This window comes from Leptonychotes weddellii, chromosome 10, assembly GCF_054177405.1.
Source record: "Leptonychotes weddellii isolate Sample4059 chromosome 10, ASM5417740v2, whole genome shotgun sequence".
NCBI classification, from domain to species: domain Eukaryota; kingdom Metazoa; phylum Chordata; class Mammalia; order Carnivora; family Phocidae; genus Leptonychotes; species Leptonychotes weddellii.
The window spans coordinates 100,074,492-100,093,019 of record NC_138378.1 but is presented as its reverse complement, the minus strand read 5'-3'; the positions used below and the strand labels follow the sequence as shown (position 1 = coordinate 100,093,019).

The window sequence follows — 18,528 nt, the reverse complement described above, 5'->3', positions numbered from 1 at the left end:
ACTCTTTCTCTCTCTCGCTCTCCCTCTCTGTCAAATAAATACATAAAATCTTTAAAAAATATTTTTAAGCAAATGTGACATTGTTATCAGTTACCATCACTCCCAAAGGAAATGCTATTTTACTATTTTCTATAATTGCCCTCTTTTTTTCAAATTAAAAAACCAAAGATACACATAAACAGATTTTTTAATAAGAAAATAGGAAGGTAAGGGGCGCCTGGGTGGCTCAGTTGGTTAGCGGCTGCCTTCAGCTCAGGTCATGGTCCCAGGGTCCTGGGATCGAGCCCCGCGTCGGGCTCCCTCCTCTGTGGGAAGCCTGCTTCTCCCTCTCCCACTCCCCCTGCTTGTGTTCCTTCTCTCGCTCTCTCTCTCTTTGTTAAATAAATAAAATATTAAAAAAAAAAAATAGGAAGGTAAGCATCAAAATAGTTTGAATGAATATATAACAAATTCTTAATAATTTCTTCATGTGTCGTTATCAAGTACTTATTGAACACTTATTCTGGCTCAGAAACTGTGTGAAATACTAATGGCACCATAATAAGAAATTACCCCATCCCAGGGGCTGAATCTAGTTAGTGAGTTATTTGGGGGATGAAGGAAGGGGTAGGTGGTACTCATAAGCGGGCAGCATTTCTTAGATGTGTGTGGTGCTTATAGTAAGACTTCATCTATGTTAATCAAGGGAGTCATATTTTATTGGCTTTGAAATTTCAAATAAAAGAATGACATAGGAATTTTTGTTTGATTAAATAGGGATATGAAAAAGAAAACTTTTTTTAAAGATTTTATTCATTTGAGAGAGAGAGAGCACGAGCCGGAGGGAGGACCAGAGGAAGAAGCCGAATCCCTGCTGAGCAGGGAGCCCGACACAGAGCTCTATCCCAGGACCCTGGGATCACAACCTGAGCTGAAGGCCGACGCTTAACTGAATGAGCCACTCAGGCGCCACAAAAACCTGGTTCTAATAGATGATTTCCGTCTTTACTGTATCTCTGTGCCACTTAGGCTTTGCAGATTCTAAGGACTAAGAAATTAATTTTCAAAAACAATGAGATTTGCATGTAATTGTTACCACTTTACAAAAATATCCTACACAGGGGTGTCTGGGTGGCCCAGTCAGTTAAGTGTCCAACTCTTGATTTTGGCTCAGGTCATGATCTGTGGTTCACATGGGGCTCCTCTCTGGGTGTGGAACCTGCTTAAGATTCTGTCTCTCTCTCTCTTTGTCTTTCCCTCTCCCTTTCTTTCTCCCACTCGCTCTGCCATACCCCCCGCCCCCCGCCCCTGCATGTGTGCAAGCTCTCTCTCAAAAAGAAGGGAAAAAAAGAATGTCTAGTTCCTTGGCAGATGTTTACCAATTGAAAATAAAATTTTCTTTAAAAGAAAAAAGAAGTATCTTTTTTAAAAGATTTTATTTATTTGTCAGAAAGAGAGAGCACAAGCAGAGAGAGCGGCCGGGCAGAGGGAGAAGCAGGCTCCCTGCTGAGCAAGGAGCCCGATGAGGGGCTTGATCCCAGGACCCAGGATCATGACCTGAGCTGAAGGCAGACGCTTAACTGACTGAGCCACCCAGGTGTCTCAAAAAAAAAAGAGAACTATCTTACACACATTTTGATTTGCTGAATTTTTAGATCTTTTTAAGTTGTAAACCAGTCATTTGTTTCAAAGAAAATGGATGCGTTACTAAAAGTTACTAAATGCCACACTTGTAATCTCATGTATCAGTTCTCATGATACAATCATTTGTTAAATAAAAACTCACTCCAGAAGGGAACAAATTACATCAGATTTCAATACAATTGGGTTAAACAGTGGTTTTTATCCCATTATTGAAATCATGTTTATATATTCTAATTGTATGTATTTTAAAATCCATTTATTTAAAATAAATTCTCCCTAATTAAAATTTCTTTCCATAGTATAGTATTTCAGTGGTTATAAGCATCAATACCATGAGATGGCAAACAAATAAAGGATTTACAGCCCTAAAATTTTGAGAAAGATTGACGTCTATACCCCCTCTTAGAAATTCATATGTACATTAGGATGCTAAAGGTACTAAGAAGTCGTATAGTAATATTTCTCAGATTTATTTGATCACAAAGCACTTTTTCATGTATCAGTTAATAACAGCAACATTTGGGAAATGTTTAGTATATTCTAGTATATAATGTCTAGTATATATACAAATAATTATTTCTATTTTAAAGCAGGACAAAAGGAGCAAGCTGTGGAATGGTATAAGAAAGGTATTGAAGAACTAGAAAAAGGAATCGCTGTCATAGTTATAGGACAAGGTAAGATTATATTTACATTTGTTTCATAGCCAACCCAAATTCTATTCACATGGTTGCCCTAATTTCAATACAGCTATCTTACTAAAAGTATTTAACAGATTTTGAAATGTTATTAACATTTATAGATTTACAGTTAATGCTTTATTACCTATGCTAAAATTGAAGTTATAACCAGCTATGCTTAAACTTGATTACCTGGTAGCAGTCAGGCAAAAACCAGTATATTACTTGTGTCATCCTTGAACCCACTGTTGGTGAGTTTTAGCCTCATTTTTAGCTCTGTTTTGAAACCTGGTCCTTCCCTCATTGTTGAGGCAGGGAAGGAGTGGTTAATCAGACTCCCTTTTGTGTTTGTGGGTAATGCTTAACTGCACGTTAGAATATGAGCTATAAATGTCTTGCTTTGATTCACACTTGGCTTTTTAAAACCAAAGAGGTTATTTCTCAGCTTTACTTTCTTATCACCTAAAATTAAAAATTAGAGTCTAATGATATCTTTAAATATATAGGTGACATTTATTGTACACTCTGCTGTGTGCCCAGGCATCACTGTGTGTGCTTCATGTGTATTATCTTTTTTAATTTTCACCACAACCCCACACTCTGAGGCTGCTGCTGTTATCCTTACTTTTCACATAGATAATCTTAAGTACAGAGAAGTTCTGTAACTTGCCTAAGGTCTCATGGCTAGCAAGTGGTAGGTAGAGTAAGGATTTGAACCCAGGCAATCTGACTTCAGAGCCTGAGTTTTTAAATGTGATGCTGTGACTATTGTGTACTATGTGGATACCACTACTAAATAAAGTATTTCAGTTTATCATAGCTAAAATAAATTCAGAAGGAAAAATTACATAGGCTGAGAATCATAGCATTATGGATCAGTCCACCCAGTGGATGTTTGTTGTCTGGTTGGCTGACTCTACTACTTATATCAGCTAATCTCTAATAATTACAATGTATCTGATATTTGCTAGGTTTTTTTCTCTCCCCTTTTTATTTTGAGTACTTCTTTAGCTACTGATGTCCTGCACAAAAGAAAGCAGAATAGAACAATATGGGAGGTTAGGCCTTTGAGACTTTTCATGAGTTTATGAGCATGACTTTATGAATTATGTACTCAATGTATTTGTCATTCTTTGTCAGTTGCATGGAGGAAGAGCTAGGAGAAAATGAGTTAATAAGAAAAATAGTATCATTGAATGGAGCATGCCTTTGATTGTACCACTAAGAGAAAAAACAGGGTCAGTTGAACTATGATACATTCTCTTCCTATCACATGAAATTTAACTTTTACTTTATTGCATGTATTGTCTTCATCCTGTTTAGACATAGCTATAACAGCAGTATTAACATCAAGGACCAAATTTGTTTCTGCACAGGCATTGACAAACTGTGGTATGAGTACAGCCTGGCTGATAGCTTTAGTAAGTTGGTACTGGTTATAAAACACATCTCTTGGGACACCTGCGTGGCTTAGTCGGTTAAGTGTCTAACTCTTGATTTCAGCTCAAGTCATGATCTCAGGGTTGTGAGATCGAGCCCCGCCTCAGGCTCTGCCCTGGGCATGGAGCCTGCTAAAGATTCTCTCTCTCCTTTTACCCCTCACACCTCTCCCTCTCTGAAACACACACACACACACACATACACACACACCCCCCTCAGTTTCAGAGATTTTTTACCGTAGGGGAAAAAATACACCTCAAAAATCCATGAAATAACATGTGAAATCCATGAAATACCACAGTAGGTCTGAAACCATCATAAGGAACTGTAACTGATTTTTTAAAGATACTTTATAAAGACTATGACTCCCAGGGCTCATTTGCTTAAGTATCTGATTCTTGATTTCAGCTCAGATCATGATCTCAGGGTTATGAGATCAAGCCCCATGTCGGGCTCTGCACTCAGCAGGGAGTCTGCTTTTCTCCCTCTCCCTCTGCCCCTCCACTCTCTGTCTCTCTCTCTCAAATAAATAAATGAATCTTTAAAAAAAAAAAAAAAACTGACTCCCCATGAGATTAGTTGGGATAATATTTTATCTTGAAGTAATATTAGTAGGGAAACATAGATGTTTTAATTTTTTTTCCTATTCTTTCAGGTGAACAGTGTGAAAGAGCTAGACGCCTTCAAGCTAAAATGATGACTAATTTGGGTATGGCCAAGGACCGTTTACAACTTCTAGGTATCAATTAATGAATTGTATAATTTGAATGAGCTGTATTTGAAATGTGTTCAGTGAAACTTTAAATGCAGATGGAAATAGATCAGTAATCTTGAAAATGTGTTCTACGCTTTTTTTCTAACCTACAGAAAATTTCTAACATACAAAATAGAGTATAATGGATTAATTATCCATCACTCAGCTGTAATAATTATCAACTCATAGTCAGTCTTGATTTATCTGTACTCAAGGGCTGGCAAATTACAGCCCACGGACTAAACCCAGTTCACTGCCTATTTTTATAAGATGGCACACAGTTACTCATTCCTCTGTTATTGTTTGGATGCTTTCATGCTACGGTGACAGCAGAGTTGAATAGTTGATACAGAGATCATACAGCCCTCAGAGCCTTTTAATATGTAACTTTTAAAAATATTTTAATATTATCTGGCTTTTTACGGAAAGAGTTTGTCAACTCCAATAAATCTCTAACCACTCACCCCCACTCCATATTATGTTGAAACAATTCTTCACATCTTTTTATTTTATTTACAAGTATTTCATATTGTATCTCTAAAAGAAAAAAATGCTTTAAAAATAAAATTACCAAAATACCATTATCACATCTAAAAAATAACCAATAATTTCTTTTAATATTAACAAAAAATTATGGCCAAAGCAATGATCAGTGTCCAAATATAATTTACATATAATGTATAATGTAATATATAACAAATAATGTAATGTGGTCAGTATCTCAAAACTTAATAGTTCTTACTATTTTTCTAATAATTTTTTTGCACCAGAATCTCAAGAAGATTCATATGATATGTTTCTTTTAATATACAAGTTCATCTGTTTTTTTTTGTAATTTGTTGATGAACCAGATCTTTGACATGTAGTGGTTTCCTGCAGTCTGTCTTTTGCTCTATGCATCTCCATGATATCTTTTAATATGTTCTTCTGTCCTCCCTGTAAATTGATAGTTGGATATAGAGCCTTGATTGGATTGAAAGGTGATTTTTATTTTTTAATAATAAGACTACTTGATAGGTGGTTGTGTGTTTGTCAGTAGTTCTGACATCTTGCGATGTTAGTAGCAGTTGATGACTGATGCCTAGTGACATAATTCTATCATTCTTTCTGTATTTATCAGCTGGAATCGGTCTATAAAGAGAAACTTTTCATCTTCTATTTGAAGGTATAGGCTTTAAAAATATTTTTTTAGGTAAAGCAACCCAAAAACAAAGTGGAACTAAAACCCACCCTTCTTGGGTGGTTCTCTACTATAACTTGATGTGAAAGAAATAGATATTTGGTAAACAGGCAGACCTTATGTATTTATTGCTCTGTGATTTGTGGTAAGTTATTTAGCATGTTTGAGCCTTTTTCATCTCATTTATAATATGCTAATAATATTTATCTCACCATATGTGACCATTGAATTATTGAAGGAACCTAATCATAGTAAGTACTCAAAAATGCTGGTTTTTATTCTCCTCCTTACCTGTCTGTAATCACCACCTTGCTTTTATGGAAAAATGTATTTACACACGCATATATAAATATTCATTCATGTATTTATACGCACATACATTCATTTATTCATTCATTCATTCATTCTTATATGGTCCATTGTGTTTATAAGTTTTTTGCCCCACACTGGTGAAAAGAAATCCTTTAATGTTTTTAGGTGGCTGACAAGGCAGTGTTCCCTGGCTTCTGTGGCTGACAGAGTTTGCCTTCTCACTCCCACATGAAGATTATTACTATATCACATAAAATTAAATATTACATCAGAGGTCATTGTAGTAAAATAATTAATTGTTCTACTCGGTATTTTGTGTGTTTTAGCTGTAATGCCTTTCACTATATGTACATATATATGATCCAGGTTAAGTTTGATTATGGAACATTTTGTAACATGTTTCAAATTGAATAATTAGGAGCTAGTTGTTCTCTTTTGAAGATGTGATATGATAAATTGTTGGAAACATCTCTTTAATTATAGACTTGTCTTTAAATGCAACCTTGTCATTTTTTATTTGTGTTACTAAAGGAGAGGAGAAAAAGAGGGTATATGACATGAAGCTAGGCATTAAAAGAATTGATATTTGGGATGTCATTATCTGTTGTCATCCTCAAAAGTGCTATGTGCCCGTTGAAAGATGTTACTTTAAAAAAGAAGTGGAATAGAAGGCATCAACATATTCCTGTCTTCTGAGAACTCAGAAAGCCTAGAAGCATATATACCAAAGACAGTAAAAGAAGATCTGTGTGCAAGTACATAGTAGAACTTATTTGTGTACTGTGTGTTGGTTAAGAAATGGAGTTTTTCAGAGGTGGCATGCCCAATAGTTATCTAATTAGTATGGAGAATCATATTGGGAGTTCCCCATACAGACTGGTTTGAGAGGATGCAGACTGATAAAATGGAAGGAGTTCCTATATGTTATATATCTTCAAGTTAGTAATCGTAAACCTTCAAGCAAAGCTTAACTGTAAAACCTGGTATAGATAAAAAGATAATTTTGGCATACCTGGAGTTTACCCTTTTATAAAAAAAATAAATAGCTTCATCCAACATCCGTTTATTAAGCCCTTACTCTGGACCAGGTACAGTGCCAAGGATATTAACTAAATTTATTTAGTAATTCAGCAAATAATTTATTGGGTGACTACCATGTTCTAGGCACTTAGGATGTAGACAAGGATTCCTCCTTCATAGTTTTTATTCCAGCAGGGAGAAGACTGACAGGAGGGAATAAACATAAATAAGTTATACAGTATGTTGGAAAGTGATAAATACATGAAGAAAAGAACAAGTAAATCGTAGTAATGGGGATTAGGAGTGGATGGGAGGTGGTTTGGGCTTCTAGTTTTAAGTAGGACGGTCAGATATGTCTCTTTGAAAAGATGACATGAGTTAGCCATGCAGGTTGTCTGGGAGAAGAATGGTCCAGAGAAAAGTAAGAGCCGATGGAAACCCTTAAGAAAACATAACTGGTGTATTTGAAAAAAAGCAAAGAGGCCAGTGTGCCCCAGCAAGGAGAGTATGGTAGAGATGAGGGCAGGGAGGGTTCATTAAAACACACAGGGCCTTATTGGCCACCAGGAAGATTTGAGCTTTTTACCATCTGTGAAATGGGGAGCAGTTATAAGGATTTTTAGGAAAGGAATTACATAATCTGACTTAAGTTTTATTTTTTTTACAGATTTATTTATTTTAGAGAGAGAGGGCAAGGGGAGGGGCAGAGGGAAAGGGAGAGAGGCAGACTCCCGCTGATCACAGAGCCCCCCTGTGGGGCTCGATCCCATGACCCTCAAAGTCATAACCTGAGCTGAAATCAAGAGTTGGCCATCCAACCTACTGAGCCAGCCAGGCACCCCCTGACTTAAATTTTAAAGATCACGTTGATGATAGACTCCCAAGAGTAGAGCCACGGAGAGCAAGTAGGAACACTGTTGAATTACAGTAAGCTAGGCGAAAAATGATGGGAGGCTTGGACCAGGATGATATGAAGAGAAATTGTAACAAGTGGTTGGATTATGATTATATTTGAAGGTTGACCAAATAGATTTACCAATAGATTGGGTATAATGTTCTCTCTCTTAAGGCACTCAGGGGAGGCAGACACATGAATAGATAAATCTTCATCACTGCAGGATGGAGATACAATATTTTGTAGGGAGATATACAAATAATTTGTAGGATGATAAAATAGGTGTCTGAGAAATATTCCTGGAAGAAGTGAAACCTAAAAGGGAGATTTAAAAAGATAAAACTTTAAAGAATGTTTGGGAGAAAAGACAGTTCAGGTAAGAAATAGCATGGCAGGTAGGGAAAGGTGCTGGTGCAGAAGTGAATTTGGGATTGCTCAGTATGTATAAGAGATATAGGTAGGGGCGCCTGGGTGGCTCAGATGGTTGGGCGTCTGCCTTCGGCTCAGGTCATGATCCCGGGGTCCTGGGATCGAGCCCCGTGTTGGGCTCCCTGCTTGGCGGGGAGCCTGCTTCTCCCTCTCCCTCTACTGTTCCCCCCTGCTTGTGCTCTCTCACTCTCTCTATCAAATAAATAAATAAAATCTTAAAAAAAAAAAAAAGATGTAGGCAGATCATGGAGGGCCTTAATGCTATATTTGAACATTGATCTGTGGGCAATGGGAAGCTGCTAAAGGTTTTAAACGGAAGAGTTATGTGGCAAGATTTTCCTTTTAAGTAGATGGTTGTGTGGGATTGCATGTGAAGGGATCGAGAAGCAAGGTGGTGGTTTTGTTTTAAATCATTAACGAATCTACAAACATTTAGTGATTGCAAAAGGAAGCATTAAACTAAGTTTACTTTCTTTAACAAAAATGAGTTGGAGCAGGTTCACATTAGCAGTACAACTACTATTGTGTTATATGTGTATTTCCACACATAGAAATCTAATCCCTACACACCAAAACAACTTTTGTGGCTTTTTATTGCTAGTTATTAGTTATCAAAACCAAGCATTTAGTTTGTTTACTTTCATTATGTAATGAATGTTTATGAGATCTTCTTCTTACATTTCTTTGAAGAGAGTGTTAATTGATAAGGAAGACATTTACAAATCAGGTTTTTTTCCCCCTAATTTATGGCTATTACCAATATAAAAGGTTTCTTTCTCAGTATGGTGAAGAGTATTATCATTGAGAAAAATCAGATGACCTATCTGTTAACTAACAACAACAACAAAAAGCTCCAAGGTATATTGTATCAGCCAGTTCTAGGATACAAAAGCCCTGTTCAGTACTTTGTGCTTTGTGCAAAAAGGGTAGCTGCTATTTAACCTGTCCCAAAGGCATATGTGGCTGTACCATAAACCAAGCATGGCGCCTGCATGTCTGACCTTAGAAATGAAAGTTTAGGAGAGTTAGTATATATGTGCTACATTTTTGCATGTATTCATTGACTTCCCAGTACTGAAGAAAACAATCAGTAGACAACTTGGAGTACTGCAACAAAATAAATACAGTAAACATTGGGCTCCTATTATGAATGGGGGCACAGAACATGTGTTCTATGTATATTATTTAATCCTTGAGACCCTCTTAAAACAGGCTCAAGTAAGTTCATACTAGTAAGTGGTGGAGCAGTGTGTTTGTCAAGTAGCAGTATGGATGACTTGAATGGGGAAAGAGAGTGCAGCAGTAGTATAGAGGGGCAAGACAGCTCAAACTGCTACCGTCTTGGGCTTCAGGTGCTAGACATAGAGACCTGGATCTTGAGAGAGGATTTGTTATTTAAAGTGAGGGTAGAGTTGAAATAATCCTCTTAAATCTTTGATTAATTTTAGAAATAGGTAATAAAAGGACATGCTACAACATTTTTAAAGTTTAAGTATGAAAAGTATCCATCCCATATTATGTCCCAGCCACTCATTTCCCCTCCCCAGAGGCAGCTGCTATCTTTCTCTGGTCCTTTTTAGGGATAACCTTCATGTATACAAGCGTGCACATGTGTGTATTTAAATAAATGGTACTGTTCTGCAGCATGCTAAGTCCCCTTTGCTCTGTTGCCTTTATTTTTTGCCTGACATACATTAACATGTAGCTGAATATGGCATTTCTTAGACATTCTTCATAGTTTGCCTCTGTGTCTTTTTTTTTTTAAAGATTTTATTTTTATTATTTATTTGACAGAGAGACACAGCGAGAGAGGGAACACAAGCAGGGGGAGTGGGAGAGGAGCAGGGAGCCCGATGTGGGACTCGATCCCAGGACGCTGGGATCATGACCTGAGCCGAAGGCAGTCGCTTAACCGACTGAGCCACCCAGGCACCCATCCCTCTTTGTCATTTTTTAAGTGCTGTTTTCCTTTCCTGAAATGTCCTTTCTTTTTATCTTTTCAAATCCTAGCCAACTCAACAGCCCACTTTTTCTGTAAAGCCTTTTTAACTGTCTTTCTTTTGTGCTATACAATCTTTTTAAAAAAATATATTTGTGTTGTAAGTGGCCAACCATATTTAATAAGCATCTGGATGATAAAAACCGTATTCATTTTTTTGTCTCCATGCTGTTCGCCCTACATAATGATATGGATATGTTAGATACTCAGAAAATACTTGCTGGTGATAGTAGTGATATGAAACTGCCTCAGGTTACCAAACCTGAATAAAGCATATTTTGAACATAGCCAATCAGTTGTGAATTTCTGTTGCTATTTTAACGTCTGAGTTTTTACTAACTATATTTTTAGGAAAATTTTACATAAATACCAAAACCCTTCATCTTCTAACACCTTGAATTATTTTTTATTTTCACATGGACATCTTATTTTTCCATTGTGTATTTTTTCTTTTTGTTTATTTTGTTCTTTTCTACCCCCCTCTGTTGCATAGAGAAGCTGCAACCAGTTTTGCAATTTTCCAAGTCACAAACGGATGTCTATAATGACAGTACTAACTTGACATGCCGCAACGGACATCTCCAGTCAGGTGGGTTTAGGTTAACTAACATGTAAAATAATAAAGCTTGCATGCAGAGTAGAGTCCTGCGTAACCGGATAATGTTGATTTGATTTTATAAGGGTGGATTTGGTTGGCTTTTGTTTTCACAGGGCTATGTGGAAAATACAGTGTCCCTATCATTCATGGTGTATAAATATATAACAGATAAAACCATTCTCAACATGCTTTATTTGCTTATTTTGCAACCTCCCATTTTTGGGATTATAAAATATAAAGGTTCATTTTTCTAAATTATTAACATATTCTTTTGTTTCTGTTGTATTTTCAGCATTTGTATTTTTTTCATGCATACCTGTACCAAGTTTTTATGAAGTAGTGTTTTTTTAAGGCAGTTTTTTTTTAATTTATTTGATTTTATTTATTTGACAGAGAGAGAGAGGGAGAAAACAAGCAGGGGCAGCAGCGGACAGAGGGAGAGGGAGAAGCAGGCTCCCCGCTGAGCAGGGAGCCCGATGCGGGGCTCGATCCCAGGACCCTGGGATCACGACCTGAGCCGAAGGCAGACACTTAACCAACTGAGCCACCCAGGCATCCCAAGGCAGAAATTTTAATTTCTCCTTGTTATATATCAATTTTAATTGCACAGCAATTTTCATATATACTACAAATGATTGTTTTATCATAGTACCTGTTAGGAAAAATTTGAAGCTGAGTTCACATAAGAGAAACTTTAGAATACTATTTTAGTATATGTGCTGCTGAGCACACATTAGAATAATATTAATTTACTGTGGGTTAAATTTGTTTTCCATGAACTTTTGGGTATCAACTCTTACAGAAGATTACATGCTTTTTTTGTTTTGTTTGGGTTGGGGGGGAGGAATCTTCATTTACTAAGTTCTCTGACATCTTGGCTAGTTTTATTTATGATTTTTTCAACCTTAGTTTCATGTTCAGGGCTTAAATTTTATTAAAGTAAATATTGCTTTGTTCAGTTTTTGCTTTGTTCAATAAGAAAAACCTTAGTTTATTTTTTTTAATATTTTATTTATTTATTTGACAGAGAGAGAGAGACAGCAAGAGAGGGAATACAAGCAGGGGGAGTGGGAGAGGGAGAAGCAGGCTGCCCGCTGAGCAAGGAGCCCGATGCGGGGCTCGATCCCAGAACCCTGGGATCATGACCTGAGCCGAGGGCAGACGCTTAACTACTGAGCCACCCAGGTGCCCCGAAAAACCTTAGTTTAGATTAAGATACCTGCCTTCTTTATTCATATGTAATAAAAAATTTTCAAGACTTCAATAGAGCAGAATTATGGTAAGTGGATTTCTATGGACTGGAGACAATAGGTCATGAAATCTTTCCCTCTGGCTTTACTTCTTAAGAAGTTCTTTGGTTTGGTCTTCCAGTACAGAGCCCCATGTCATTGACTATATTCCTTTTCCCATTCCTTCCTGTACATGATTTAAAACACCATTTCTAGTATAGAAGTAAATATAGCAATAAATATTTTGCCTATTTCTCTTAGCACAGATGTGAGGAGCTGACATTTGCATAAGGAACTTTAAAAAAATTAATAGGGGCGCCTGGCTGGCTCAGTCATTAAGCATCTGCCTTCGGCTCAGGTCATGATCCCAGGGTCCTGGGATCGAGCCCCGCATCGGGCTCCCTGCTCGGCGGGAAGCCTGCTTCTCCCTCTCCCGCTCACCCTGCTTGTGTTCCCTCTCTCCCTGTGTCTCCCTGTCAAATAAATAAATAAAATCTTTAAAAAAAAAAGTAATAATGCACCATATGTAAATAATTAAGTTTCCAAGATGTAAATTTGAAATCTTAATAATCCTAGCAAGGTAAATAGCAAAAATTTCCTAGTCCTGAAGAGCTGGTATGCCTTTACTTTGTTATCTTGCTTCTCTTCCACTTCATTCCACGTATGAGATCCCATGGTTTTGTTTTGCCAATGCAAAACTTTCTCTTCCTGGGACTTCTGTTAAAAAAATCAACCTCTTACTTTAAATTCCTAGTAATCTGTCCTATTCTGTTTTCTTCTTGGAGGGGGCATACTGACTGCACAGCTAATTTTTGCAGTACTGGTAACTGATACCCATTGAGCCCTAGTCAGTGAGCTGGCTTACTCAGGCCTGTTTTACTAGTGTTACCCACTTCTGGAATATTCTGTGATATTTCACTTGGATGAGTTACTTCATCTGTCTTAGGAAATAGTTATGCCAAAGTCCACTTACTCCTTCAGTGTGTTATCTACAATGTCCAGTTTTCAACTCAAAATTACTAGACAGGCAAAGAAATAAGAAAGTGTGACCATTATTCAAGAAAAGAATTAGTCATTAGAAGCTGATTCTTGATTGGGCCCAGATGTTGATGTAGCGAAGACTTCAAAACAACTATTATAAATATATTCAAAGAAGTAAAAGAAAATAGGGCATCAGTTAATAAACCTGCAATCTTAGCACATAACATAAACTACACAATAAAAAGAATGGAAATTCTAAAGTTGAAAAGTACAATTGCTGAAATAAAATTTACTAGATAACCTCAACAGCAGATTGGAGATGTCAAATGGAAGCTTCAGTGACCTTGAACCTAGATCAATGGAAATTAGTAAATCAGGTGACTCCTGCATTGTTAGAAAGCGGATTAGTGATTGCTTAGGGCCAGGGGCAGTAAGGGATGGAGCGCAAATGAATACAAGAAGACTTTTGGCTATGATGGAAACATTTCATATCTTGATTTTAGTGGCTATTTCATCTTTAAAAACATCTTTATAAACTCATCAAATTGTACATTTTAAATGGATGCAATTTATTATTCATAGATTATACCTTAAAGGGTTGATGAAAAAATAAATACTGAATGGCTTGTAAAGAAAAATAGTATTCTTCTTCTCATCTCTTCCTTCTCTCTTCCTGCCTTCACCACTAGGCCGGCTCCTCATACAATGTCTAACTCTTCCTGCTATTTTTTCTTTTGTTTCCTACTGTATTTCTAGATATTATGCTTATATTGCTACTACTGATTGAACAGTTTTTGATATGTATTTTCTTATTCAGGTGAAAGAAGGTTTAATTCTTATGCCAACATTACCCTTCATCTCCTGATACATAAATATCACTATTTTAGTTACGCTGAAAAATCAAATTTAACATTATTATGACTTAGTATCCAAAACCAAATAGTATATTCTAATAATGCTTCTCTTTTTTGTTTTTCCTTCCCACAGATTCCTTATTTCTTTCTGTTTGCTTTTTAACCAAAAGCCTACTTTAGGAGTTCTTTCAATGAAAGTTTGTAGATAGTGAACTTTCTTAGTCTTTCTAATGTCCGAAATACCCTCGTTCTTACATGACAGGTTACCAGGATATAAAATTGATAAAGGTTAACACTTTTTTCTTCCTACAGCATTTTGAACATACTCCATTACCCTACTGACTTTTGTTATTTTAATGAAAAATCTCCTATCATTCTCATAGTTCCATGTGGAAATTCCTATTCACTTATAGTCTCAGGACTGTATGTTTACTGTCTGAAGAAATTCTTTTCCACTTTCCTTTTTTTCCTCTGAAATGACTGATCTTTATCTTCAGCCTAGACAGATTTTGCTCTTTTTCATGTCTTTGCTTTTGCTTATTGTTATTCCCTTTTCTAGATTGCTTTCCTGCTTTGTCCTTTAAGGTTGCTATCCATTAGTTCCTTGAACATATGGTTCAGAACTTTACATTTATTTATGGAAAAAAAATCTTGATCACCTTGCTCTACTCTGAAGTTCTCTTCCTTTGAGTTTCCTTAAAACACCTTAAGGGATTTGATGACAAATACAAATATAAGGTTTTTGTCTTTTCTGTAGGCTATTCTAATTTGCTTACTGATTTAACATTTGTTTTTACTGTAAACATTGTTATTAGTAAACTGATGTTTGTTATGGAGTGTATAAAAATATTTGAAGCAGTGAGATTTGAACATTTGAAAGCCTATACTTTATGTAGAAGTGCAATATAGGTAGGTCAGGTAACCTTTTAGGCTTAATTGATGTTTCATATGTGTTTATTTACATATATACAGCACATAGAATACTTGGCATATTAAAACCCACATCTTTATACCCTTTAAATTAAAAATTGATTATTTCTAGAAACTCTTTTGGTGGACACAGACTTGGAATTTCATACTATTTTACAATCTTAAAGTTTGGAACCAAGGTAATGCACTGCTTTGCCCCCCAATTCTGTAACAACATAACTGTAATGCGTTTACTGCATTTTGTTTCTTGAATATTTGGCAACTTCATTTGGGAATCTTTTTATATCCTCCTCCTGTCCCCGCAAATGAACGTATTTCTTCTTATTACAAATACATATTCCTCATAAGAAAATTAGAATATACATCAGGAAAAGGAAAAACTAAATAATCATAATCTTGTCCACCAAGTGATAATCCTGATGAACATTCTAGTAGATTTTCTAATTGAAATCTTATTTTGAAATATTGCTAATGTAAAAAAAAAGTAGTATTAGCTTAGTTTTACAAATTATATCCATCTTTATTTTATAATGTTCAGCCACAGTTTTCTAACCATGATGATTTTGCTTTTTCCTTGATAGAAAGTGGAGCTGTTCCAAAAAGAAAAGATCCCTTAACACACGCTAGTAATTCACTGCCTCGTTCAAAAACAGTTATGAAGACTGGATCCACAGGTCTGTCAGGCCACCACAGAGCACCTAGCTGTAGTGGCTTATCCATGGTTTCTGGAGTGAGACAGGGACCTGGTCCCGCAGCTGGAACTCATAAGGTATTTGAAGATGGTAACTTTAATTGGTGTGGTTTTGCAAATAGAAGATTTTGAACATGATATGCTTGCTGAAGATTATTACAAATACTTTATAATATCTTGGAGAATTGATAAGTTTCTACAAAGTTGAATGTAGTTTTCTTTTTTTAAAATCTACAAGGACAACTTGCTATTAAAAAGCAAATCTTATTTTAACTTCCTTTGGACCTAATTAGGTATTTTGTAGTAAGTTTCTTGTCTAGTCTATTTTATATAATGCTTATAATTTTAAAGTTGTTATTTGTTTAAAGTTATGTAAGTGTTTTATAACATTAAACATAGTTTTGTTACAATTCTAACAATCAAAATTACATGACTGTATTATCATAGGGCCTTTTTATTTTATGGTATCTAAATCTCTCTGGATGGAATCCTCTAAACCCACTTCATGCCAAATGTAGTTTTATAGTGAATACCATTTTACCTTGGAGTAAACATACAGTTTTGGCTTTTTTATATCCTTTTTCCTATTTTTGAACTTTTAATTCTGTGAACCTTAAGGTTAACTCACTTATGAAAAGTGTTAGTTAGGTTATATTTTTACATTACAATTTTGTGTCCTTTAAGAGTACACCAAAAACAAATAGAACAAATAAACCTTCTACCCCTACAACTGCTGCTCGTAAAAAGAAAGACTTGAAGAATTTTAGGAATGTGGACAGCAACCTTGCCAACCTTATAATGAACGAAATTGTGGACAAGTAAGTTTTGCCATCTGAAGTGTTTTATTTAATAGTTTTTAGTTTTGAATTTATCTATACAATATATCATGAATAAAATAGATAATACCTTGTTTAATATACCTATTTAATCTTTATGATGGTTTTCAGTTACTGTAAATGTAGAAAGCCATTGTTTTACTGATTTAATTATAATTTCACATTTAACATAAAATAATTTTATTTCATAGAGTTTAGACTTCATATTATAATAACTGAAGCATATTTTGTTGTGGAGCTAACTGAAATTCTGTTTCTTAGTGGAACAGCTGTTAAATTTGATGATATAGCTGGGCAAGAGTTAGCAAAACAGGCCTTGCAAGAAATTGTTATTCTTCCTTCTCTGAGGCCTGAGGTAAGTGCTTTATATTATCATTTTCCTCTAACATCATTCATTACTGAATCGATATTAGCAGTAAAGAAATGTGTGAGCTATGCTAGAATGATTAGTTCATGTAACAGATTTGATGTTTTTAAAAAGAAAAAGACATTAGTAGTTGATGTTGGCTGGTTATTAATAGGAGAGGAGAATGACTATAAAGGTTCCTAATAACCAATCCATTTTTAAAATTTAGAGGGAAAAGTAGGTAACAGAAAATAATTTTTATATCAAGGTGTAAGAGGGATTTAAAATTAAGAGAAATCATACTGGAGAAAAGAGAAGTTAAGATAAAATTATTAAGTTTAAGTTTGAAGACTTTTTTTTAATCAAAGTATAGTTGAAATACAATGTTATATGAGTTTCAGGTGTGCAACATAGTGATTTGACAATTCTCTACATTAAGCTATGCTCACTATGATAAGTATAGTTACCATCTGTCACTATACAATGTTATTGCAATATTATTGACTCTAGATCCCATGCTGCACTTTTCATCCCCATGACTTATTTATTTTCTAACTGGAAGCTTGTACCTCTTAATTCCTTTCACCTATTTTGCTTATCCCCTTATCTCCTTCCCCTCTGGCAACCACCACTTTGCTCTGTTTTTATGGTTATGTTTCTGTTTTGTTTGTTCTCGTCATAACAACAAGAACAACAAAATGGTAATTATGTGAGGTGAAGGTTGTGTTAACCTTATTGTGATGAATATTATGCAAGTTATGTGTGTATCAAATCATATTGTACACGTTAAAATGACACAGTGTTATGTCAGTTATATCTCAATAAAACTGGAAATTTTTAAAAACCAAAAAATGCTGCAGTAGTCAAGAAAATGTGTCTTTGGTGAAAGAATAGACAAATAGATCAATAGAACATAATAGAGAGCCCAGAAATACAGAGATACAAATACCAGCAATTGACAAAGGCACAAAAGCAATCTGATGGAGAAAGGATAGTATTTCCACAAATGGTGCTGGAACAACTAGACATCCATGTGCAAAAAAATTCTAGACATGTACTTCACACCTTTCACAAAAGATAATTCAAAATTAGTCAAAGACCTAAATGTAAAGGCTAACTATAAAACTCCTGCAAGGCGGAGCAAGATGGCGGAGGAGTAGGAGACCTGGATTTCATCTGGTCTCAGGAATTCAGCTGGATAGGGATCAAAACATTCTGAACACCTACGAACTCAACAGGAGATCGAAGAAAAGAATAGCAAAAACTCTCTGAACAAAAAGCGACCACTTTCTGGAAGGTAGGACGTGCGGAGAAGTGAATCCGAGGCAATATTTGGGAGGATAGACGGCGGGGGAGGGAGCCTCCGTCTGCCGCTTCTGGCAAGTGATAGAGCCGCAGAGCACAAAATCGGAACTTTTAGAAGTCGGCTCTGCTGAGGGACGCCGCTCCAGTGGCTAAGCGGGGGGTGGAACCCTCACGGGACAGTGTGGTCTCAGGACCCTCGGGGTCACAGAAAGACCGGGGGTGCCTGAGTGCGGTAGAGGTCCCAGGTATCGGAGCAGGGAAGCCGGCTGCAGAGACGGCGCCGAGGCGCGGGCTCTCAGCTCGGGGTTGCCATAAACCGTGATCCGCAGCACAGTCGGGCCACTGCTCTTCCAGCAGGGACCCAACAAGCAGCAGATCCGGGGAGACTCCCCTCCTCCCCCCAGAGGAGCTGCACGGGAGCACACC

At 36.2% G+C, this 18,528-nt stretch overlaps 1 protein-coding gene across 5 annotated transcripts in view; it reads left to right on the top strand.

The window, feature by feature from the left end:
- The window catches only part of SPAST (spastin), a 57,915-nt gene that overhangs the window by 14,407 nt on the left and 24,980 nt on the right, over nt 1-18,528 (top strand). Inside the window, exons 2-7 of one of the 5 annotated variants that reach the window (XM_081796971.1) lie at nt 2,214-2,300; nt 4,399-4,452; nt 10,826-10,921; nt 15,506-15,693; nt 16,300-16,433; nt 16,713-16,806. In XM_081796971.1, coding sequence (XP_081653097.1) covers nt 2,214-2,300; nt 4,399-4,452; nt 10,826-10,921; nt 15,506-15,693; nt 16,300-16,433; nt 16,713-16,806 — 653 coding nt within the window. Of the gene's footprint in view, nt 1-2,213; nt 2,301-4,398; nt 4,483-10,825; nt 10,922-15,505; nt 15,694-16,299; nt 16,434-16,712; nt 16,807-18,528 lie in introns of all 5 variants that reach the window. The other 4 variants (XM_006731617.3, XM_006731616.3, XM_031026267.2 and 1 more) reach the window with 4 other exon arrangements.